This window comes from Spermophilus citellus (assembly GCF_964194105.1).
Source record: "Spermophilus citellus genome assembly, chromosome: 7".
NCBI classification, from domain to species: Eukaryota; Metazoa; Chordata; class Mammalia; order Rodentia; family Sciuridae; genus Spermophilus; species Spermophilus citellus.
In genome coordinates, this window is record NC_138188.1 from 113,231,965 (window position 1) to 113,258,690 (window position 26,726).

At 33.9% G+C, this 26,726-nt stretch overlaps 1 protein-coding gene across 4 annotated transcripts in view; it reads left to right on the forward strand.

The window, feature by feature from the left end:
- The window catches only part of ATP13A3 (ATPase 13A3), a 78,119-nt gene that overhangs the window by 3,669 nt on the left and 47,724 nt on the right, over window positions 1-26,726 (forward strand). For all 4 annotated transcript variants that reach the window (XM_081300935.1, XM_081300937.1, XM_081300936.1 and 1 more), the window contains exons 3-7: window positions 20,915-21,011; window positions 22,609-22,782; window positions 23,804-23,986; window positions 24,219-24,289; window positions 25,969-26,049. In XM_081300935.1, the coding sequence (XP_081157061.1) occupies window positions 20,961-21,011; window positions 22,609-22,782; window positions 23,804-23,986; window positions 24,219-24,289; window positions 25,969-26,049 (560 nt within the window). In that variant the 5' untranslated portion in view covers window positions 20,915-20,960. The remainder of the gene's footprint in view (window positions 1-20,914; window positions 21,012-22,608; window positions 22,783-23,803; window positions 23,987-24,218; window positions 24,290-25,968; window positions 26,050-26,726) is intronic.

Consider the following 26,726-nt stretch of genomic DNA (forward strand, 5'->3'; position numbering starts at 1 on the left):
CCAGCCTTCTTCCTATCTAACTGTTTTTTATTCATCTTTTTTGATGATAGTCTCTTCCTCAAGAGAAATCCTTCTTGAACTTGCAGATATTTTTTTCTTTTTCTTTTCTTTCTTTTTTTTTTTTTTAATTTTACTTTTATGTACCAGGGATTGAACCCATAGGCACTTAACAACTGAGTCACATTCTCAGCGCCCCCCCCCCTTTTTTTTTTACTTAAAGACAGGGTCTAACTGAGTTGCTTAGGGTCTTGCTAAATTACTGAAGCTGACTTTGAACTTTCAATCCTCCTGCCTCAGTCTCTTGAGCTATTAGGATTACAGTTGTGCATCATGGCACCTGGATTTTTCTTTTTTCTTTTCTTTTTTTTTGATGCAGTACTTGGGATTGATCCTAGGTGCTGTACCACTGATCAATCCTGTACCCTTAGTCCCTGTGTGTTTATGTTTTTTTGAGATAGAGTCTTCCGAAGTTGTTGAGGCTGGCCTCTTAATTTGTGACCCTCCTGCCTCATCCTCCCAAATGGCTGGGATTAAATCTAGCCAAACTTCTAGATTTTAATGGGTCTTTTTATACACCACTAAGGCTAACTGCTCTTCTCATTCCACTCATCTGTTCAGTGTCTGTTATCTCCACTGGCTTGTAAATTTGATAAAGCATGAATTGAAACTTTTGTTCAACAATATGATCCTTAGCATCTGACAAAATGCCTGACATAGGATAGACATTCAATAAGTATTTGAAAATAAGTGACATCCTGAGTAATAGCCAGGAAATAAAATGACTTACCAAAAACTTGATAAAAATAAAATAGCATGATTATAAGAAGTCAGTACCCATGAATAACAAGTTCAATATAGCCATACATGTAATCAAGGAATGCAATTGAGAAAAATTTATATGGCTGATAATGAAGGCAAAAATAATGATTCAGTGCTAGTGAGATTATGGTAAGCACATGGAACTAAAGTGGTTATCAGTTGTATATGTTACAGAAAGAAATGTAACAAAATATTAATTCAGATACTCATACCTTTTAACACAGATTTCATTTCTTAAGAAACATCAGATGTGTATTAGTTGCTTAATGTCTCAGATTTTTTTCTTTTTTAATTAACAAAGAATATTAATATACTTCAGAGAGGTTTTAGAATTAGCTCATCATATAGGTTCTGAGTACTATTTATTATTGGCACTTAGTAAGTAGTTCCTTTCTCCTTTCCATTCCATATATTGAATCAGCATATGCTTCTGTGGCATGGTTAATATGAGATTTTAAAATGTGAACATGCTTTATTCCTAAAATGAATAGTAATCCTAGGAGATACGGCCTAGATGATATTACTATAGACTTATAACCTACTCAGCGGTCAAACAGTGAAAATGAACAGTGATATGAAAGTACCTTGTAGAACTTTGTTTTAATTTATTTTTTCTCGGTACTCTGGGTGTTGGTGTTTATGCTTGTGAATGATAACAAAATGATTGTAATTTCTGAAAACATGGAAGACAAAAACAGAATTTCAAAATGATCTTGATAAACTTGATTTATCTAAAATGGGTTCTGTCTGCTGGTATATGTGGTGACCTAAAATAACTATATAAGTAAATGGACCATAAATGGAACAGGAGTTAGCAGCAGCTTATCACTTATTAAGGAGAACATTATTAAAGAGAACTTTTTTTTTTTTTGGTACTAGGGATTGAACCTAGGGGCGCTCAACCACTGAACCATATCCCCAGCCCTTTTTTATATATTTTTTTGACACAGGGTCTCACTGAGTTGCTTAGGGCCTCACTAAGTTTGCTGAGGCTGGCTCCAAACTCTCCATCCTCCTGCCTCAGCCTTCCAAGCTGCTGGGATTACAGGTGTGGGCCACCATGACATCTTAAAGAGAACACTCTTAAAACTCTAATTATAGAGGTATGCTGAAAGATGATAATCTAAGCCTAGCCTAGGGATACATGCCTGTAATCCCAGCAACTCTGGAAGGCTGAGGCAGGAGAATTGCAAGTTTGAGGCCAGCAATAGCAATTTAACAAAACTTAAGCAACTGAGAGGGACCCTGTCTCAAATTTTAAAAGGGTGGGGAGGCTGGGAATGTAGCTTAGTAGAAGGCACCCCTCGGGTGGAGTGAGGTAGTTAATCTAATGTCTGACATTTCTGAAGGTTACAAACCTGACAGTAGTCTCTGCTTACTTGTTCGTGATTTCACTTTTTGCAGTTTGAATTATTCTTCAGTCAACTATGGTTTATGAAGAGTATGGTTTGAAAGTATTAAATGGAAAATTTCAGAAATAATTCATATGTTTTAAGTTTCCTGCTGTTCTGAGTAGTGTGATGAAATCTTGAACTGTCTAATCCTTGTCCAGGATGTGAATCATGCCTCTATTCTTCATTTCCACACTGTGTATGCTACCTGCCTATTAGTTGCTTAGTAGCCATCTCTATTGAGATGGACCATCATGGTATGTCAATGCTTATGGTCAGGTGACACATTTTACTTAGTAATGGACCTAGGGCATTAGAATAGTGATGTTGGCAATTCACATTATGTCAAAAGAGAAGCCAAAAAATGCTTTCTTTAAGTGAAAAGGTGAAAGTACAATAAGGTATTTTGAGACAGAAAAATGGAGACACCAAATTTACATAAATGTTATTACAATATATTGCTATAATATTTTATTGTTAATCTTAACTGTGCCTAATTTATAACTCACACTTAATCATAGTTGTGTGTGTATACGTGTGTGTACACATATTTAGAGAGCAAAACACTGTGTGTGTGTGTGTGTGTGTGTGTGTGTGTGTGTGTGTGTATGGTTAGTAATATCAACTGCTTCAGATATCCACTGGGGGTGTTATACTGTGTCTCTTGCTGTAAAGGAGCAACTTTATGCCATCTTGTCTGAATAAATCTGGACTTAGAGGTAGCTGACAGGATTTATCTTTTGATTTTGGAATTTTATGAGTTAAAGTTAACTGGCTTATAGAGAGAACAAATCTGTAGTCATCAAAACCGTTCTAGTTAACCTGCGTTAACTAGATAGTTCAGATAACGTGCAAGAAGCCAGGAAATAATTCTTAGGTACTTACTTGAATTTATTTTCATATTTTGAGAGTAAGAAATAAGAGAAGTTGAGAATTGGGGCACATTTTAGTTAAGATTTATTGAAAAAAGGGTTCTGAGATTATTTAATCTTGAGAAAAGTAGGTATTTTGTAAGGTAGAATATCCTGAAGTTAATGATAACTAGTGGTAGGGTAATTTATGAATTAATATCATTTGCATTACTAAGATTAAAAATAAAGGTAATGTTGTTATATGTGGCATAGGAAAAGTGGTGAGTATCTTTTATCCCCAGTACTCTGGAAGAGGGAGGATCATTTGAGTCCGGGGGTTCAAGGCCAGCCTGGGCAACATAGTAAGACCCTGTCTCAAAATAAAAATTTAAAGGGCAGGTAGCATTTTGTAGCTCAGTGGAAGAGTGCGAACAGCAATAACAAAAAAACAAAACAAAGTATTGGGGGGGGAAAGGTAATGTAAAATGTCATTAATGAATGGTATCTGGAAAAAAATGATCAGTGTTACAGTAGTTTAAAAAATATTTTTACGATACCAAATAAGAAGGGAGAAAAATAGAATGAAGGAAAGAGAGAGCTATCCAAATAATCAAATGTCTGAGACTGAGAGAAGTTATATTAGGATTGAGATTGCTGGAGAGTATCATAGAGCAGTTCTCTAAGAAAAATACCCCAACACTAGATCTGTAAACATCTTGGACTCACAGATCATATTGGGACTTTTGCTAGGATTAAAGATGGTAAAACATTAACTCGAATAGCAAACTTTTAAGATTGCCAAATTAATCTGTTAATCAGAATTTTGTCTTTTACGCTTAGCTCTGTGGATCTTGATTGGAAATGATCGGGTGACACTCAGAGACTAGTCAGAAAAGAAACTAAATTTCCAGGAGAAGTGAGTTAGCTACATAAAGTAGAATTTTTTGATTACATATTATGGAATTTGCTGATGTTTATAGAATCTCAGAAACTTTAAATACAAATACTTATATAATATTGTTGGATAGTCAGGTAAAAGATGATTTCTGCCTAAGTAATAACAAGCTATATTGACTATTGTATTTAGTTTTTCTTATTTTCTTGAACGTTGAAATGAAGAGGGAAGGCTAGAAAATAATAATACTGATAATTTAGACTAAGCACTTCTTATAAAAGAGGAAACTGGAGAGGTGCCACCATGTTAGTAAGGAATCCGAGGTTAGAATTCCTATCTTTCTCTTATTTGGGTATTCTTTTCACCTTTGCCTTTATTTTGTACTCTGTAGTAATGGCACACCTGAAAACTCAAAATGTTTTTTTAGGGAGAACCAAGTTTTTAAATTTTATTTTATTTTTTGGTACTGAATACAGGGAATTTAGCCACTTAGCCACATCCCCAGCCCTTTTTATATTTTATTTTGAGACAGGGTCTCACTAAGTTGCTTAAAGGCTTTCTAAATTGCTGAGGGTAGCTTTGAACTTGGAATCCTCCTGTCTCAGCCTCCCTAGTTGTTGGGATTACAGGTGTGTGTCACTGTTCCTGGCCTGAGAACCAACTTTTAAGGTTTGATTGCTTGACAAACTTCTTAAACTGTGTTTAGTTTGTTTTAAAATGAGTCATGGAATTGCTCCCTATATGTGTCTTAGGTGGCTTTTTTACAGCATCTCTGAAGCTTTGTTTTTTCCATTTAGGAAATTGGATGAAAAATACTTCAGTAATTAATTTATTTGAATATAAAATGAAAATGCTTTGGCTCCCAATTATTTGTGATTGATCTAAACAGCTAAATAAAGTGAAGTCATGTTTTTATGTGGGGCCTTTGAGCGTAAATTCTCATTTTAGATAAAAATTCTATGTAGTAAAAATTACCCTTGAAAAAGTCATGTAAAAAGTCACTAGTTTGAATCCCAGCAACTTGGGAGGCTGATACAAGAGTATCACAAGTTTGAGGCCAGCCTTAGCAACTTAGTGAGACCCTCTGTCTGGTACCAAAATTTTTTTTTTTTTTTTTTTAACTAGTTGACAGCTGGTTGGAAGCTCATGGTCCATCAATTCCAGCAGCCAGTTTTTTTTTTTTTTTTTTTTTTTTTGTACCAGAGATTGAACCCAGGGGCACTTAACCACTGAATCACATCCCCACCCTTATTTTATATTTTATTTTGGGACAGGGTCTCACTGAGTTGCTTAGGGCCTTGCTAAGTGACTGGGATGGCTTTGAGCTCATGATCCTCCTGCCTAAGCCTCCTGAGTTGTAGGGATTATAGGTGTGTGCCACCATACCCTGCCCAGTTTTTCCTCTAGCTTTAGAACAGGTTACTTTCTCTTCCTTCTCCACTGCTGCCTCCTCCTCCTCTTCTTCATCCTCTTCTTCCACCTCCTCCCTTTTCCTCCTCCCCCCTTCTCCGCACACTTATTTTTCGTTTCAGGATGCAGTTGTAGTGTAATCTTTTAAATATTTTAGTTAACAATTTAAACTCAACATTGTACTACCAACAATGCACATTACTTAATTGGCAATAAGTAGAATGGAGACACCAACTTTGTGACCCTTGCATCACAAGCAGTCACTTGCTGACCATAACAGTAAGGGTTAGTATGAGTTGCATCTGAAAAATATTCATCTGAGAATTTAAATTTCAAAGACCATCTTTAAATTGTGAATTGAAATGTTAAGTATTATTAGGGTATTAATAGCATTGCTTTACAGGTTTTGTGTGTATGTATGTGTGCATGCGTGTGTGGTACTGAGGATTGATCTCAGGCCCTCTACCATGGAAGCCACACCTGAGCCATTTAATTTAATTTAATTTATGACAGGCCTTTGCTAAATCACTCAGGCTGGACTGGAATTTATCTATCCTAGTACCTCAACCTGCTAGGTTGTTGGAATTATAGGCGTGTTCCACCATATCCTGGGTCATTACAATTTCAAATAGTCAGTAATTTGTGTTAAAATGGAAGAAACTCCTTTTATATATTGCTGAACTTTGTAGTTTTTAGTTTGTGGAAATTAGGCTTACTTATCAATTTGGTTTGTTTACACAAGCTGTTACTGGAACTTTGTTTTTTGGTTACTGGAACTCTTGATTTGTCAGTTCTTATTGTGTTAATTACCCATATCACCAAATTTCTTTTGCTCATTTAAAAATATTCTCATTTGGTCAACTAGGTGATTTTGCCTCTAGGTACCCACTCTTACCTCTAAAGAAAATAAAAGCACAAAACTGTTAAGTCTATTTCATAAGTAACAGTGCAGAGGTATTTGAAGTACCTGTTACTGGTAACCTGTGTCCTGTAACACACATACCCTTTGAGATAATGTTAATAATTTTATGTGTATTTTATACCTTTCTCTGCTTTAAAAAAAATCTACAGTTTTTTGGTTGTTAAAAAAATAGTATATTTGTAATTTTTCCCCATTTTTATATGTTGTGTGGAACTGTCTTGGATTCTACTCATAATCTCATTTTCCTTAATTTATTCATCCATTCTGTTAATGGACAGTCAGGTGTTCTGGTTTTGATTTTTTTTTTGTTTTCCTTTGTTATAAAAAAGATAGCCAGATACATATTTTGTACATACATACTCATAAATAAGTAATGTGTTATGGATTTTTAAAATTACAATTGTTGGATCAAAGTATATAGATTTTAAATTTAAATATACTATAAATTGATCTTCTGAAGAGACTGTTACTCTTAACAGCAGTGTTATAAAGGCGCCTCTTGTCTGTTTTCTTTTTCTTTGCCTGTTTAATGGAAAGGTAATGTTTTACCACATACTATTATGCTTTATTTATTTACTTTTATTTTTTTGGTACTGGGGATTGAACCTGGGGCATGCTACCACTAAGCTACATCTCCAGCCCTTTTTATTTTTAGTTTTGAGATAGGGTGTTGTTAAGTTGATGAGGCTGGCCTCAGACTTGTGATCTTCCTGCCTCAGCTTCTTGAGTTGTTGGTATTATAGGTGTGTGCTATGGCACCTGGCTCATATTATACTTTAAATATCATCTTGTCCTCCAGTAGATTTCTGTGTTCTCTAATTGTTATGGTTTTCCCTCCTTTGCTCCATAACATTGTAAGATGCTTGAATTGTAGTTTCAGACAATTGTAAATTTGGGAGTAATCTATATAAAGGGAGTAATAATATACCTGTCTTCCTCTCCCATTATCGTTTGTTTTGTGATTATTGCATACTTTATTTTTCTGTGGAGACACATGAATACAGTGGCTCTTTTAAAAAGGCAACTTATTCTTTCCTTATGCTCTCCAGTGGTACTAAAAAGTCTTATATATAATTTTTTTCACCTTTAATCACTCCTTTGATTACTTGGAATAATTGCAGCTACTCCATTTATTAAAGCTTATTAAAACTGTCAAACCCTTTTCCTTACCAATGTTGTATCGCCACCTAGGGATTAAAAAGTGCATCATCAGGCTATACACAAAGGCAGTGGTCCTGTAGGCCAAAACATTCATGATTGAAATCTGTCATAGACGGTATCCCTCTTGCTTCATGGGAGTGGAGAAATTGAGACCAAGAGAGGTATAATAATTTGTATAATAGTTCATGTTGAATTGTCATTTATGAACGAGTTAAAGCTATTACCTGGTTTCTGTGTTCATTTCATCTTTTTGTTTGTTTCTTTTGGAGTGGGGACAAAGTTATATCTTTTTGTTCCTAATATAATAATGAACATGGCATATATGCTCACTTAATCCTTACAAGTGAATTATTTTTATAAAGTAAGAATTTCCCGCTACTTATGCTGTATTATCAGATAGTACTTTTTCAAAATGTAGAGGAGATAAATAAATTTGATCAACTGTAGCTTCATAGAAACGGCTTGTTAAAGAAACCTTTAAAATGACTTTCTCTTGCCTGAAGTAAAATGACTTGTGAGATCCTGGCAGAGATGTTTTTAAGGTCCATATATCTTCAACTCAGGGAAATGTTAATTGAAATAGAAAAAACTTTTATTCACAAATCTTTTTATTCATTTTTTACTAAATACTATACAATTAGACAAAAAGCTAGTATTTTGTCTCATGATGACAATCTTACCATGTACGTAGGGTATTTCTGAATAAAAGGGTTGATTTCTTTTTTAAAAGTCATGTATGTAATAAAAGTGATAAAGATGTCTGCAAGAATGGTGTAGTACAGGCAACATTAATTCTTCATATTGATCCAAATACAGGTAATTTTATTATCGTTCCTAATTATAACTTATTTTGTTATAGCTATCACATTGTTTTATAACATACAAAAAAGTGTAATTATACAAAGGCCTCACTTTACAAATGTAAATACAGTTTTGGTTTGGTGTATATTGGATACAATGGTCTTCCTTAAGCCTAAACACAGAAACAAAAGCATGTATTATAAGAGAAAGTCTAAGATGGGAAGTGATAAAATGGGTATTGAGTTAGAGCTTTGTTAAAATTTAGCTGGTATCCTTGTAAAATTTCCATGTATTCATTAAATTATATTATGTCATGCTTATTGTTAGGAGCTGACTTGAAGTTTTAAGTTTTGCATTCAAAGAGTTGTCACATTCTGGTTACTGCAGTTGAAAGATTTAGATATTTTTATTCTTTTTTTGTGTAAATATTTATGTGGATATTAAATTGAGGTGGTTCAGTGTGTAGAGTCAGGATTTTATGTATATTAGGGCACATTTTATTTCCACTGCAAAAGGTAGAACTGCTTTTGAGTCACAGGTCATTCTTTTTGTTGTGGATGCTACAAAATAACGTTCACACTGCTAGCTCTTCTGTTCCTGTTTCACAGCCTTTGAAGCACACTTTGCTCATATAGCCCTTAAGATGGGTTTATCAATCTCTTTATTTAGCATTGGTAAGTATTGGTTAATTATCAATAAAAAAATTATAGCTATGAAACAAAAGGAACCGTTCCTTCTCTCATTCTAGTAGAGGTGTCCCAGAAGACTTAGTGTAGTTTTTTTAACTCCAGAGGCATATATGTTACAAATGTTTGAAAACACCATTGAAAGTTCAGTTGCTTCAATTTCTTCTATTCTTATTTAGTTTTTGTGAATTCTGAATGATACTTTAATTTCAGCTTTTTAATTGGATCCTGCTTAAAGTGGCAAATAGAATGAAGTAAATAATTAAATTAAAAATGTATTCAGCTGGGCACTGTGGTACATGCCTTTAATACCAGGGACTGGGGAGGCTGAGGCAGGAAGATCAGAAGTTTGAGGTCAGTCTCAGCAACTTGGCAAGACTGTCTCAAAATAAAATATAATAAGGGCTGGGGATTAGTTCAGTTGTAAAGTGCCCCTGGGTTCAATCCCTGGTACCAAAAAAACAACATCATTAACAACAACATTATTCAAAACAAAATTGACCAAATTACCAAAACAACAACAACAATAACAATGACAACATTATTCAAAACAAAATTGACCAAATTATATTGATATAGTTTTTGCATGTACAAATATGTAACAATGAATCTTACTATTGTGAATGATCATAATGAACCTAATTTTTTTTGAATTACTAAAAATTGAATGTATTATTTAGAATTGTTTGTTTGATGTTTCACTTGGGTAACAGATCATTCTCTAAATCACCTTGTGAAATAACCTACTTCTTAGTTCTAGGCACACACATAGATTATCCTTTTTTTAGAAAAACTCAAACTCTACTACACAGTTAACTATTACAGTATTATTGTTATATAGCTTGTGAAAAGTTCAGGTTTGAAGCAAAGGTGGGTTGGAGGTTTGGAACCTGTTGAAGCCAGCTTATCTTGTTATAGGAAATGAGATCTGACCACCTTTTAATTTAGATTAAACACCATGGTCCTTAATAAAAATTTTATAATGTGAAAAGATAAGTAAACTTTCAAACATAATCATTATGTTAAATTTCGTGAGAATTAATTCTGATAGTTTCACTTTGTCCTGTATTGCCTTTTTTTTTTTTTTTTTTTTTAAACACAGCAAGTCAAGTTCATTATAAATTCAAGGAAGGGTTTGGTTAAGCACAATAGCCTATAAGCTCCTTGCTATTAACATCAAGACTCAGGCATGACTGTGGAATTGGAACTTCAGAGAGCTAGCAAGATAGTATTTATTCAAATAATAGGATCTCTACCAGTGACAGATCTTTTGAAACCCATTTAAAATTGGTGAATTAATTCTAAATTAATTCTAAATTTTAAAGCCTTAATCATTTTGAAAGCAGTTAAAACAATTAAAATAAATATTTGGAGTAGAATTCTCATTTGAATGACTTTTTATGCTTAGTTTTATTTTCAGTAAGAGTCAGATTTTGAAAGCCCTATTAATATCAACAATTGAGAGGAAAGATGATATAATGCTATTGGTAAGAAAAATTTCTTTATTTTCTGTGATTTAAAAATTGAATTGTTTAGAAAATACACCAGTAAACTACTATAGTTATACTTTGTTTAGTATATTTTAAAAGTTTGCTAGTCTTCAAGTAAGAATCTAATTAGATATATGATAGAATGGTATTTAATGTGTATCCTGATAAGCACTCTTTAAAATATTTTAGGACATTTTATATAATTCTTTATTTATATGGAGTCATTGATAATTTTTATGTTCATGTACATGTTCTTAAAATCTTAATATGCATTTATAATATACCTATGTTTTAAATAAGTAGTGTTACAGTTGTCTCAGTGAAGTTTTCTAAAAGATTCTGTAAAACGTGAATTCTTGACAATTTCCTATCAGGTATGTATAATATGTTTAAAGTGAATAATTGGTTCTTAGAGCAAATTTAATATTTAAATTATTTTTAGCACTTTTACTTTGGCAAAATTTGCTAAGACTTAAGAATTTGTCTTAAAAAGCAACTGAATTCTGGAGAAATAATACTTGCAAAATGAGTGATAATTATAATATGGTCAGTAATTGTATTTAGAAAAGTATGAAAATAAGATTGCTAAGGCTGTAAATTGTGATAGCTCATTTAAAATAATTGTAGTATTTCTTGGTAGGTTTTTTTTTAACTATTGAAGATGAGAATACAGTTATGCTGCACTAAGGTGAACTCATTCAACATATTTAGAGAAAGTTTTAAAATATAAATACTTAAGCTTAGTGAAAACATTGAATTTTAATAGCATTTCATTTTCTAAAATCGTGAAAACCGTGTTTATTTATCTACTGGTGAGGAGGTTATTGTAATGAGTTAAGACAGATAATGCCTGGAATGTAGCAGATTGAGCAGTAGATTTGGGACTCCATAGGCAGATTTCTCAAGATTTATGTCCCCTTATGCCAGGAATAAATGTCTTCAAAAATTTTTGTTTTCTACCTGAAAACTTCGCTAGGTAGCTTTTGTTTTATTTAAAAAAAAAAAAAAGTACTTTTGTTATGGGCAAATTCTACATGCTAAAATGTAGAAAGATTGGTATAACGAACTCTCGTGTACCTATTCAGTTTTTAACTCAAATTTAGCAGTTGTCATTTTATGGCAACTTTAACCTCTAAAGATGAGTTTATTTATTTAATTTTTTTTTTTATTTGGAAGCAACAGAAAAGTTGGTGTATTAATGTAAAGTTGTTCACAAAACTCCTTGATTAGCCTTCTCATATCTGCAGATTCTGTTAGAGAATTTGTCTGTCCTCATATTCCTGGGTAAATTTGGATCTTCCCCAGCTCTTTGTCTTTTAGATGTGTCTCTCTAGAAATTATTAATTTTAATGAATCTAAAAAGATCATCTTTGGACTTCATCACCTTTTCTCTATTTTTGTTTTTTATTTTATTGATTTCTTCTCTGAACCATCCTTCCCTTTTAATGCTTACTTACTCTCTCTCCTCTACTGTTTATAATGGTGGTAGTTGCTGGCCGAGATCATGACCTTTCTTCAGACATTGGAATTTGTTGTTATAAATTTCCTCTAAGTACTATTTTAGTGGCATTCCACAGATTTTGGCATCTTACACCTTCATTTTAATTCAGTTCAACATACTTTGTATTTTCTGCTTTAATTTCTTTGGCCTGTGGGTTTTTAGAATTTTCAAATTGTCTTCCTGTTATGGTTTCTAATTTAATTACATCATGTTAAGTACATGCTTTGTATGACTTGAATCTTTTTTATGTTCTAGAATGTGGCCTTTCTCTGTAAATGCTTTGTGTATGTTAAAAGAATGTATTGTGCTGTAGTTGTGTAGAGTTTTATGTAAATGTCAGTTAGGTCCACTTGATTGTTGTTTAAATCTTATATGTTCTGTTTTTGTAATTTACTATCAGTTATTATCAGTTATTGAGGAATATTAGGAAAATCTCCAATAATTCTGAATTTTTTCTTAGTTTTATCTGGTTTTGCTTCAGATATTTTGAAGGTCTTAAGTGCATACATTTTTAGGATCATTATTTTATCTCCTTGAATAGACCCCTTTTTCATTTTAAAAGGCTACAATAATCACTCCAGATTTTAAAAAAAATTAATTGTAGATGACTGGATTACCTTTTATTTTATTTATTTATATATATATATTTTTTAATTAATTTATTGTTGGTTGTTCATAACATTACATAGTTCTTAACATACCATATTTCACAGATTGATTCAAGTGGGTTATGAACTCCCATTTTTACCCCGTATACAGATTGCTGTGTCACATCAGTTACATTTCCATTGATTTACAAATTGCCTTTCTAGTGACTGATGTATTCTGCTGTCTATCCCATTCTCCACTGTCCCCTCACCCCTCCCCTCCCGTCCCCTCCCCTACTCTCTCTCCATCCCCTCTACTATAAATCGTTTCTTCCACTTATATAATTTTCCTCCTACTCCTCCTTTCCTCTTATATGTAATTGTGTATAACCCTGAGGCTCACCTTCCAGTTCCATGCAATTTCCCTTAACTCTCACTTTCCCTCCTGCCTATCATCCCTGTTTAATGTTAATCTTCCTCAAGCTCTTCGTCTCTACCCTGTCCTTGGTTACTCCCCTTATATCAAAGAAGACATTTGACATTTGTTTTTTAAGGATTGGCTAGCTTCACTTAGCATAATCTGCTCTAATGCCATCCATTTCCCTCCAAATTCTATGATTTTGTCATTTCTTATTGCAGAGTAATACTCCATTGTGTATAAATGCCACATTTTTTTAATCCATTCATCTATTGAAGGGCTTCTAGGTTGGTTCCACAGTCTTGCTATCGTGAATTGTGCTGCTATGAACATCGATATAGCAGTGTCCCTGTAGCATGCTCTTGTTAGGTCTTTAGGGAATAGACCGAGGAGGGGAATAGCTGGGTCAAATGGTGGTTCCATTCCCAACTTTCCAAGAAATCTCCATACTGCTTTCCAAATTGGCTGCACCATTTTGCAGTCCCACCAACAATGAACAAGTGTACCCATTTCCCCACATCCTCGCCAGCACTTGTTGTTGTTGGATTTTTTAATGGCTGCCAATCTTACTGGAGTGAGATGGTATCTTAGGGTGGTTTTGATTTGCATTTCTCTGACTGCTAGCGATGTTGAGCATTTTTTCATGTACTTGTTGATTGATTGTATGTCCTCCTCTGAGAAGTGTCTGTTCAGGTCCTTGGCCCATTTGTTGATTGGGTTATTTGTTATCTTATTATCTAATTTTTTGAGTTCTTTGTATACTCTGGATATTAGGGCTCTATCTGAAGTGTGTGGGGTAAAGATTTGTTCCCAGGATGTAGGCTCCCTGTTTATCTCTCTTATTGTTTCTTTTGTTGAGAGAAAACTTTTTAGTTTGAGTAAGTCCCATTTGTTGATTCTGGTTGTTAACTCTTACGCTATGGGTGTCCTATTGAGGAATTTGGGGCCTGACCCCACAGTATGTAGATCATAGCCGACTTTTTCTTCCATCAGACGCCGTGTCTCTGATTTAATATCGAGCTCCTTGATCCATTTTGAGTTAACTTTTGTGCATGGCGAGAGAAAGGGATTCAGTTTCATTTTGATGCAAATGGATTTCCAGTTTTCCCAGCACCATTTGTTGAAGATGCTATCCTTCCTCCATTGCATGCTTTTAGCCCCTTTATCAAATATAAGATAGGTGAAAGGCTGGGAAAAATCATTCCACTCATATGGACTGCGGAAACAAGCAGGAGTGTCCATACTCATGTCAAACAAAATAGATTTCAAGCCAAAATTAATCAAAAAGGATAAAGAGGGACATTGCATACTGCTCAAGGGAACCATACACCAACAAGACATAACAATCATAAATATATATGCCCCAAACAATGGTGCACCTACGTTCATCAAGCAAACTCTTCTCAAGTACAAGAGTCTAATAGACCACCATACAATAATCATGGGAGACTTCAACACACCTCTCTCACCACTGGACAGATCTTCCAAACAAAAGTTAAATAAGGAAACTATAGAACTCAACAACACAATTAACAACCTAGACTTAATTGACATATATAGAATATACCACCCAACATCAAGTAGTTACACATTTTTCTCAGCAGCACATGGATCCTTCACAAAAATAGATCATATATTATGTCACAGGGCAACTCTTAGACAATATAAAGGAGTAGAAATAATACCATGCATCCTATCTGATCATAATGGAATGAAACTGAAAATCAACGATAAAAGAAGGAAGGAAAAATCATGCACCACGTGGAGAATGAACAATAGGTTACTGAATGACCAGTGGGTCATAGAAGACATCAAGGAGGAAATTAAAAAATTCTTAGAGATAAATGAAAACACTGACACAACATATCGGAATCTATGGGACACATTGAAAGCAGTTTTAAGAGGAAAATTCATTGCTTGGAGTTCATTCCTTAAAAAAAGAAAAAACCAACAAATAAATGATCTCATACTTCATCTCAAAATCCTAGAAAAAGAAGAGCAAAATAACAGCAAAAGAAGTAGAAGGCAAGAAATAATTAAAATCAGAGCTGAAATTAATGAAATTGAAACAAAAGAAACAATTGAAAAAATTGACAAAACCAAAAGTTGGTTCTTTGAAAAAATAAATAAAATTGACAGACCCTTAGCCATGCTAACGAAGAGAAGAAGAGAGAGAACCCAAATTACTAGCATACGGGATGAAAAAGGCAATATCACAACAGACACTTCAGAAATACAGAAGATAATCAGAAATTACTTTGAATCCTTATTTATATTTTATGTAGTGCTGAGAACTGAACCCCGTGCCTCACACATGCTAGGTGAGTGCTCTACCACTGAGCCACAACCCCAGCATCAGATTTGTTTTTAAATGTATTGGCATATTGTATCTTACTTTCTTTTACTTTTAACCTTCTTGTGCCTTTATATTTAAAATGCATTTTTAGGACTGGGGAATGTGGCATTTGCCTAATAAGTGTGAGACCCTGGATTCAATCTAACAATGCACCACCACCACCACCAACAAAAACCAGGTTTCTTGTAGGCAGAATATGGTTAGGTTAAGGCTGTTTGGTTAAGTGAGTTTTTTTTTCCATTATAATATTATAATTATACGTAGTATTGGGGTTTATTTTGACAAAATCATACTTGCAAGCAATTTTATTGCAGTCCCCATTCTTCCCCCTTTTCCTCTCCCCCATCCTCCTACTCTCTTCTAAATTTCTAAATATATGTGAATATAACATGATTTTGTTAAATTCATTTCATTTTTCTTCCCCTTTTTCTTTGTTCCTCCCTCATTCTCATTCTTCTCTACCAATCTTCCCTGTATCTTTATGGTATTCAGTACCCTCCCCCTCAGCCACACCTTCTTTCCGTGATTTTCTGAGCCCTGACTTTAAATTGCATGTTTCTTTTTATGGTTCCATTTGATCATCTTTGTTGGTTTTTTGGCTATGAGTCTTTGTTTTATTTTAGTGCCCAGCTTAGAGTTTATAATATACATTTTTAATTTACCACAATCTACTTTCAAGTGATAATAAACTTTTTGGTATATTCTGTGAGCATTTTATAATAGTATAGTTGTTTCTCCCCTCCTTCTTTGTGCTGTTGTAATGTCTATTTACCTACATAGTTACCTGTTTCTGATGCTCTTCATTCCTTTGTCGTCTGTATTTTCATTTGGTGTCCTTTTTTTTCCCTTCCTGCTCGAAGGACTTAACACTTTATTTAGGGTAGGTCTGTGACTTATGATCACCCTCTCCCAAGTTTTATGTCTGAAAAATCTTTATTTCATCTTCAATTTTGAAAGATATTTTTTCTGGGCATAGCATTCTCTTAGTGGTTTCACTATTTTGAAGCTACTGCTTTGACAGATTCTATCATTATACGACTATAATGTACCGATTTAAAAAAAAAACAGTCATGTTGTGGTAATTTTCATTTGCATTGTTTTGGACAAGAAGGATAACATCTTATTTGTCTTGTTATTAACATGTCTATTTTCCTATAATTAGATGATTTTTTTTCCCCATGACTCTTTTGGGAGTTTGACATTCCTTCTTAATGTTTCTTTAGTACTTTATTAGTTGAACTTCTTGGCTCTGTTGGTTTGTAGTTTTCATCTAATGTGAAAAATTTTGACCATTACATTATACATTTTTGGGTCCATCCCTCTTCTTACACATATATTAGCATGCTTCTGCCCCACAGCTTAGTAATGCTGTGGGGTTTATTTTCCCCTCTCATCTTTTTTCTCTTCATTTTTATTTTTGAATAGTTTCCACTAAAATGTCTTCAAGCTCATTGATTCTTTTTTTCTTCTGCAGTAATCTACTCTGCTGTTGATCTCATCTAGTACATTTTCCATCTTGAACATTGTACTTTTTTTTTTTTTTGCAGTTTAAATTTTGTTCTTTCTTTATTCTTTGGGGGCAGTACTGGGGATCAAACCCAGCACATGATAGGCAAATGCTCTACCACTGAGCTACATTGCCAGCCATTTTTAAATTTGAAACAGGGTTTTCCTAAGTTGTGTATGCTGGCCTCAAATTTGTATTCCTCTTGTAACCTCACAAGTAGCTGAATTACAGGTGTGCACCACCATACCTGCTTGGTTCTTATTTTATGTCTTTGATGTCTACTTTACACGTTCTACCTTGCTTTTCTGAATATATAGAATACAGTGACAATAGCTGTTTTAATATTCTTGTTTAGATTCTAACTTTGTCAGTTTTGAGTTCTTTTTTGGTCATTGAATTTCTCATTATTGGTTGACTTTTTTTTTTTCTAATGACTTTTAAGTTAAGTTTCAGTTCAGTGCCAACCATTATGATTTAATGGATGCAAATATTGCTGAACTTTGTTCTGTTAGTTTAACTTGGAAACAGTTTTATTCTTTCATGCTTATTATTTTCTTTTTTTAAAATTTCATTTCAGGTCTTATTTTTAAGCTTTCTTAGGCAGGACTAGAGCAGTTTTTGTTCAGGACTAATTTCATCCCAGTATTGTAGCAAAAATCTTTTGAATACTCTTCCCTCAGTTACTTTTTCTTTTTATTGAGGATGGAACTCAGGGGAACTTAACCACTGAGGCATATCCCCAGTTCTTTTTGTATTTTATTTAGAGACAGGGTCTCACTGAGTCGTTGAGGCTGGCTTTGAACTTGACATCTTCTTTTTTTTTTTTTTTTTTTTTAAGAGAGAGGAGAGGGGGAGGGAGGGGGAGAGAGAGAGAGAGAGAATTTATTTATTTATTTTTTATTTTAGTTCTCGGCGGACACAACATCTTTGTTTGTATGTGGTGCTGAAGATCTAACCCGGGCCGCACGCTTGCAAGGCGAGCGCGCTACCGCTTGAGCCACATCCCCAGCCCCAGAACTTGACATCTTCTTGCCTCAGCCTCCCCAGCCTCTGGGATTACAGGCATGCACAACCACTTGGCCTCATTTACTTGTTTTTTTTTTTTTTTTAAGCTGTTGATAGAACTTTAATGTTATTTATTTATATGTGGTGCTAAGAATTGAACCCAGTGCCTCACAAATGCTAGGCATGCGCTCTACCACTGAGCTACAACCGCAGCCCCCTCGTTTACTTTTTGACCAGTGAGGTTTTCCTTTCTGGTTGGTGGGAATGGGTACTATTCCCATCCCTGAATGAGCAGTGGTTTCCCCCCCTTAGTCACTTTGAGTTGTTCTTGTTCTGGCCTGGCCTTTGGTAGTTTTCCTTATAAGCTCTGAACAGTCCTTAGCTGAAGACTAGAGTTGGGGGAATCAACCATCTTGCTGATCTTTGGAGTTCTTTCTTTGTACAGATCTGTCTTTTTTAGAGATGTGACCTATAAATTGAGTTCCTTTGATGCCGCCCCAGACTCCCAGCTTCTCTCACTGCTCTCTTTGGTTTCCTTGTCCTCCCTTTTTGTGGATAAACTCTTCTCAGTTAATAAACTGGAACAATTGTAGAACTCACCTTGTTTATCATTTCCCTTCATTGTCCAGTGCCCAGTTCATTGAAAACCATTATATAGTTTGTCCATTTTCTTGTTGCTGTTTTAGGCAGTTGGGCAAATCTGATCCTTGCTTTCATCTTGGTTGAAAACCAAAGTCTCTCTATGTAAAAAATTCAATTCCTTTCCTCAGGAAACATATAAAGGTGGTGGAAGTGGGAAATGAGGATCAAAATTGGCTATCAAAAATGACCCCAGAAGGACCCCATCCTAGTACAGTATCCTTTAGTGAGAACAGTGTTGGAAAAGAGGGCTTTTGTCTTATCCTTTGAAGGTTGACATGTGTGATATTGGACTATACCCTACACATTTAGATAGTGACTATTGATCTTTTTCACAGAGAAAAGAAGTTGGGCTCACTTAATTTTTCCATGGTCTACAGCAGCAGGCATAGACTTTGAGAATAACTGCCACTTCAGGTCATATTGATTTGATGGGTCACTGTTACTGTAGTGGAACACCTTTAGTAGAATGTTTTAGGGGCCACACAGTGTCCTAGATTGAGAAGAAATTCTTAACTGGCTTGCCAATAGAGTTTTGTGTAATTATGTGACTTACTTTGGAGAAGTTGGGTCTTTACAATGTCTCCTTTTCTAGTGTGGCACCAGGTCTGATATTTTTATTATTTGGTTAATGAGGTTTCAACAGTTGTATTAGGGGATTATTTTAAAATTCTGCATTTGGCTTTTATTTGGCAATTTGTATCATATAAGAAACAAATAACGTTTGTTATCTTAGTACAAATGTCTTCTTCAGGTCATTTATTCAGACAGGTGTTTTGAGTTCCTAACATGTGTCAAACCTGCTTTATAATGAATAGAGTAGTAGTCAAATATAGAATCTGAAATGGGGGGCGGGAAATAGTCCCACTGTGTTCTGTAAAGATGAGCCTGGATGCTAAAGAGTTTTTGTTTCTGTTTTTCAGTTTGTACCATATTACGAGTTAAAACATTTAAATATAACTGATCTCTGTGGGGGTTTGCTTCCAGGATTCCTGTCAGATACCAAAATATGAGAATGCTCAAACCCTTATATCAAATAGTGTTTTATCAATTAAATGGGAAAAGTATCTGCATTTAACCCATGCATATTCTCTTGTATACCTCATATCACGTCTAGATCACTTACAATAGCTAACGCAGTACAAATGTTATATAAATAGTTGTTATGCTGTATTGTTTAATGAAAAATGATTCAAAGTCTGTACATGTTCAGTACAGATCCAATTTTTTTTCAAGTATTTTTGATGCTATTGTTGTAATTAGCAATGGTTTTTTTCAAGTATTTTTGATGCTATTGTTGTAATTAGCAATGGTAATTTTAGCAATGATAGGTAAGCCATGTTAATAATAGCTAGAGGGTTTTGTAACCATGGGATACAGAAAACGAACGTGTAGCTGTGTATCTACCATTTGATTTGTAGATAAACGGAAAAATGTATCAGTAGGCTCAGTGAGTTTTCTTGCCTGACAAGTTTCATGGATAGTCAGAAATAATCACAAGTTTGCTTTGTAGACTTGGAATTTGACAGGGGAGTCAACTGAGTGCTTTCCAGTAGGAATATGGCTACCCTAGCAGTTGACTCTTGGCCAGTAATTCCCATTTGTGTAATAGATGCCCAGCAAATATTTGTTAGGTGATTAATAACCTGTGAGAAGTTTTGGGTAGTTTTTAAAATTGGTACATTACTTGACAATAGTTTAAGAAATAAAATTTAGTTCTGTGAAGTATTTTAGCTCAAGGTGGTTAAAGTAGGCTACTTTTCTGAATCCAGGGGATGAACTTTTGCTTTTATTTATTTACTTATTTATTTCTTGCACTACTGGGGATTAAATTCAACGTTTCATGCATACTAGGTAACATTACTCTGCCACTGAGCTACATCCCTAGTCCTGTTTCTGGGGATTGCACAAAGAAGATTCTGTGTAATTGCTCTCTGAATTTTAAATAAATTAACTAATGACATACTGAATTTGATGATATTAAATAAGGCAGGTTCACAAACTGAAATACCATTGGAACTGTCATTAGAACCAGCTAGCATTTTAATGACTAGGAGATCAGTTGAACTTTAATGCCATGTATTACAAGAAATCCCCCATCAGCAGGTGTTCATCATTGCTTTGGAGGTATTTAAATTCTTTCAAAGTATTTTAGAATGTTTTTTTTGGAGGGGGGGGCGGGGAAGGTGTACCAGAAATTGAACCCGCGGCGCTTAATCACTGAGCCACATCCCTAGCCCTTTCTTATTTATTTTTTTTTAATTTTTAGACAGGTCTCCCTAATTTCCTTAGGGCCTGGATAAATTGCTGCAGTAGCCTTGAACTTGCAGTGCCTCCTGAGCCACTCAGATTATAAGCATGCACACTGTGCCTGGCTTTTTTAGAATGCTTTGATGGTATAGTAGAAACTTGATAGAGTAAAGTCTACTAAGATTAAAAATAGTTCACTGACATTCTTTTCTTTCTTTCTGTCAGTTCTTCAGTTGTTGTGAAGCATAAGACCTTTCAAAGCACTGTAGATATGGACAAAGAAGAAAGGAAGACTATCAACCAGGGTCAAGAAGATGAAATGGTAACCACCTTTCATGATTTACTTGCGAAATATAAAGAAGTAATCTCTTCCATTTATTATTCTAAGGAGTAGAAAAGTACAGTTATGAAACAAATCTAAATCAGTGAGTTTCTTTCCTCATCATGTTCTTCAGTTGGTATTATGTAATATCTATATTTGTTGTTTTTAGTATAATTCCTTTTTTTTTTTTTAAACCTGTGAGCTGCTCAAACTTGGGAAAAGAAGTATGCTTTTTACATTTGGTGATTTGATTTGCTACATTAACTAATGTTTAAATATAACTCCAAATGAAGATTTGTAATTTCGATTTTAAAATTTAAAAATCAACTTCATAAAAACAAAACAAACAGGAAAACCCAACTTTAGCTGCATGTGGTGGTGCACGCCTAAAATCCCAGTGGCTTGGGAGGATTGAGAGTTCAAAACTAGCCTCAGCAATTTAGTGAGGCTTTGAGCAACTTAGTGAGACCCTGTCTCAAAAATTAAAAAGGTCTGGGAGTGTGGCTTAGTGGTTAAGTGCCCTTGGGTTCAGTACCTGATATCCAAAAACAAACAAACAAAAAACCCAAACCAAAACAAAACAATTTTTCATGCTGGAGATAGCAGCTAAATTGTAGAGCACTTGCTTAATGTGCAAGCGCTCTACAATTGAGCTGTTATCCCCAAGTTCAATCCCGGCACCACAAACAAAACAGAACAAAAAATGAACTTCTCAACTCTTTGGTGAAGTGCAAGTGGAAATATGCTAGATAAGATATAAATTTTTCTATTATATGTAAATTTCAGATAATCAAGAAATAAACCTTTAGTATTACATATACCCAGAATGTTGCATGGGACCAGCAAAGTTATTTGTTGCTTATTTGAAATTTTAAGTGTAAATAGGTCCTCAGCATTTTAATTTGCTGAGGACCTATTTACACTTGCCTGGCAACCCCTGTGTATGTGTGCATTTGTGTTTCTGTTTTAATGGTAATATTTAAAATAATTTTAGTTAGGGGTCTAGTTTATCCAATTACAGTGTTACTGAGACATCAAATTACTTGGGAAAAAATTAAAACCTACCTTATCTAGATGCAGTGTGATATTCTGGATTATGTCCTGGAATAGGAATAAGATGTTAGTGGAAAAACTTGAAATTCTAATGTTGAGTTTAGTTAATAGTAATATAGCAGTGTTAATCTTTTGGTTTTGACAAATGTATCAAGATGTTAATATTAGGGTGAAGTTGACACAGGAACTCTCATTTTTGTAACTTTTCTGTAAATAAACTACCTCATAACAATGTGAATACTTGAAGAATTATTAAGACTTATAAAAATTATAATAAAATATACTTACTATGAATATACTGTGTCAGTGGAAAAGAACTTATTAAACATCAAATACCATGCCATAAATTATAAATAGGCAATTTAACTTTAAAATTAGTTAATTTTATTCATAAACTTGTCAGGAACAAAATATAAATTATTGATTGAGAAAATATTTACTATTTATGTGACAAAATATGTGCTTGGGGTGAAAAAGCATTTTTTAATTCATTTGTCTGCTGTATAATTTGATAATTAATCATCTGATCATTGTGTCCATACAGGAGATTTATGGTTATAATTTGTGTCGCTGGAAGCTTGCCATAGTTTCTTTAGGAGTGATTTGTACTGGTGGATTTCTTCTCCTCCTCCTGTACTGGATGCCTGAGTGGCGGGTGAAAGCAACTTGTATCAGAGCTGCAGTTAAAGACTGTGAAGTGGTGCTCCTGAGGACTACTGTAAGTCCATATATTGACTGATAGCTGCTTATTTGAGGAATAAAATAATGGTTTTGTATTTACTTTGTTCAAAACCATGCACGAATGGAACATTAGGGGGAGCTTCCAGAATATAATGAATTTTGAGTATGGTATTTCTAAAGTATCTGTTTTTAAAGTGAATATTATTAGAGTGATTAGAATTTAAAGGAATCTTTAAAATGGTCAGGTTTCTCCCCTTCTTTCATAGCTCTTGATGCCCCAAGAGATTAGAAACTAGTCTGGTCCTTTAGGACTCTCTGGGCTGTTTCTCATTTAGTAGGCCAGCTGCTTATCTACTGTGTGATGCTGCTTTATCTCAGACTATTTTGGTTGGTTTGTTTGTTTTTATCCTAATTTGAAGCATTTTAAAAAAGGTTTTAGTTTCTAATGCTCATGTACAGATTCGTGAGTAGATTAAGGAATTAGTTGTGATCTTTCATGGAGTATATTGATGTTTGTACTGGTGAAATGTGTCATAAAATTCGTGAGCAATGAAATATACTTCATGTTTGAATTTATTCATCTTCTTGTAGTTTAACATTTAGTGAACAGGAAATTATGTTTTTTTGCCAGGTACCATGGTGCATACACATAATCCTGGCAACTTGGGAGGCTGAGGCAGGAGGATTGCAAGTTTCAGGGAAGCCTCAGGAATTTAGTGAGACTTTCAGAAACTTAGTAAGACCCCCATCTCAAATAAAAAGAACTAGGGATATAGCTCAGTAAAACATCCCTGGGTTCAATCCCTAGTACCAATAAGTAATGAAAGAAAGAAACAGACAGACAGATTAAAAAAAAAAAAAGCTTGGGGATATTGCTCAATGTTTAAATAGCTCTGGGTTCAATCCCCAGCATGGGTTTGGGACCCTTTGGGTTGGGGAAGCAGGAGGAGAAATTATGCTTTCTTAATTAGAGGTGAGTAAGTATGTACAAAATGGAAATTAAAAACACAGGCAGTCATATAATATACATAATTGACTCTTTTTCCCTTTCTTCTAAGGATGAATTCAGAATGTGGTTTTGTGCAAAAATTCGTTTTCTTTCTCTGGAAAATCATCCATTTTCAAATCCAAAATCTGTAACTGATAAGATTTCAAATGGCCATGCAGTTCATTTAACTGAGAATCCTGCTGAAGAGAATAGGCATGAGATGAGTAAATATTCACAGACTCAGACACAACAGGTATTGTGATCTAGTGTCCAAATTTCTTTATAGACTAGAATTGTGAATATTTTGTGCTATCCTATGTAACTTATAGGATACATATTTTGTTATTGCTTGAGATAAATTTATATGCATATAAAATAAAATACCTATCACTAAATGTAACAGTTTAGGTGTTTCTTAAAAAAAAAATTACATGTTACAACAAATGATGATATGCTTTGATGTAACATTTATGTATGTTCTACAGATTCGTTATTTCACCCACCATAGTGTAAGATATTTCTGGAATGATACCATTCGCAATTTTGATTTCTTAAAGTAAGTATCTTTCTTTTTTTGGACTATATTAAGAATTTTTTGAAAATGTTCTAAGTAGAAAAGAATCTATTGTAATTTTACATAGAATTGAAGGGATTTTTATTGCATAACTTTTATTCATTTGTTCATTAACAACTTCTGTAGTTTTTTTTTTTTTTTTTTTTAAACCAGTAATTGAACCCAGTGTGCTTAACTACTTAGCCACATCCCCAGCCCTTTTATGTTTTATTTTGAGACAGGGTCTCACATAGTTACTCAGTGCCTCATTTGGGTTGCAGAGTCTGGCTTTGAACTTGAGATCCTCTTTTCTCAGCCTTCTAAGCCACTGGGATTATGGGCATACACCACCATTCCCAGTTCCCCCCAGTGTTTTTGAAGACTCAGTAATTTTTTTTTTTTTTTTTTAAATCTCTACCTGTAACTTGTATTGGGTAAAATTTACATAAAGGTTAGAAGCAGTATGATACCAAAGTATTCCCAAGTCTGAAGTCTTTTGATTTTCATCTCAAAGTGATTTTTTTAAAAAATTATGTCTAATAGCTTGTTTAAAATAGATTTATTCATGTAGGTGGTGCTGGGAATTGAACCTAGGGTCTTGAACCTGCTAAGCAGGCATTCTACCTCTGAGCAGCTTATGTAGCCCGCTATAATTTAATTAGAGGATCTGAATTATTACTTTCTGATTTGTTGACAGTCCCATCCAGTTGTACTTGAGGACCGTACTAATGTACAGAAATAGAAATTTAATTTTACTATTTGGATAAAGAATGAAATGTTGTCAGACGTGTTATCTTGGGTAGCATACATTGGAGTAATACCTTAAAATTTATTTTTGCCCAGGCTGGCTTGAGCTCAAGTGATCCTCCTGTCTTAACCTCCTAAGGACTGATGGAGGGACTCATAGGTATAGTTCAGTCATAGAGCACTTGCCTAGCATGTATAAGACCTTGAGTTTCATCCCCAGCATGTGAGTGAGCATATGTGTGTGCATACTCACATGCACATATAACTTTTAAGAAAGTGGAAATGGATCGAAATTGAACATATGTAAGATTCTGTTTGCTGTGGAGTACTGTGCTTATATCTTAGTTAAAATAAACATAAATAAGACATTTTGGGGAAAATTAAATGTTAGTTGGGTCCCACTTAAGATTTTTACAGATTTTAGACATTATCTGACTCATAAATTCTGTACTTCTAACCTATGCATTATTTAGCTCAGGGAAGGATTTGAATTGATGCCTTTCTGAAGATGATAGTCTGTGAATAGGATTTCTTAGTTTGATGCTAAAAGTATAAAGGAGAAACTACAAATAGAAAGTAAAAATAATTTAATCTTTAGTTTAGATTCTCAAGTCAGTTATGCTTAATCTTAATCTTTTATTATTGACTCTTATAGCTTTTGCATAGCCTTAAAAGGATAATGGTGTTACATAAACAAGAATTTAGAGTCATCTTATGTGAGAAATGCATTGATTAACTTATTTGTTATGTTTTAGACCATTCATAATTATTTATGTTAAGATTTTGAGATTTTTAATTTTCGTTTCTAAATTTATGGTAAGCATTTCTAAGAAGATTATAAGGAAGTTACACTTTCAGCCATGTAGAAAAATGAGACATTAAGAAATTTGGATATTTTAAACTTTGTTTACAGTGAATACTTTGGATTTATTTAGGGGGCTGGATGAAGGTGTTTCTTGTACATCAATTTATGAAAAACATGGTGTGGGATTGACAAAAGAGATGCATGCCTGCAGGTAATTTTTATCCAACTAAAGTTAGATCTGTTCTCAAAATTTTTAAACTTAGAAAAATACACACACACACTCGGTCCTTTGCCTTGTAGTACATATTAACAGGTGTTTAAATACTACAGACTAGTTGTTGAGAACTTAACTTATATTTCATTTGAGTAAAACTGTCTCAGTTTTAAGAATTATAAAAATGTTAAAGCTGATGTTGAAGTTGATGTACCCAAAGTTCTACAGTATTTCCTCAATTCTAAGGTGCTCATTTTTTCCCATTTTAATATCTCTAAAATTGAGCCATTCAATGTAGCTGTTTGTCATCTTTTGCTTGACAGAAGATTTATCTTTCTTGATCATATATAAAATAGTGGTGTATCTTGTAAAAGGATAACATCTTAGATTTTCTGAAATATATTTTCAGATTTACACAAGGAAATTTGTAAAATGAGAGTCCTACTCTTTCATGTTATTCTATTAAAGCAAGAAATATACATATTGTATATTTTATACTTATATTTGTGAAGTATGCATATTGCTTATTTTAGATAAATGCCATTTTCAGATCATAATAGAAATTTTATTGTATTTGTGTAGCATTTTTTTTCAAAGAGTTGGAACAAAAAAAATCAGTCAGACTTACACTTTCCTATAAAATGCAAAATTATTATATAGAAGGTACTATAAGG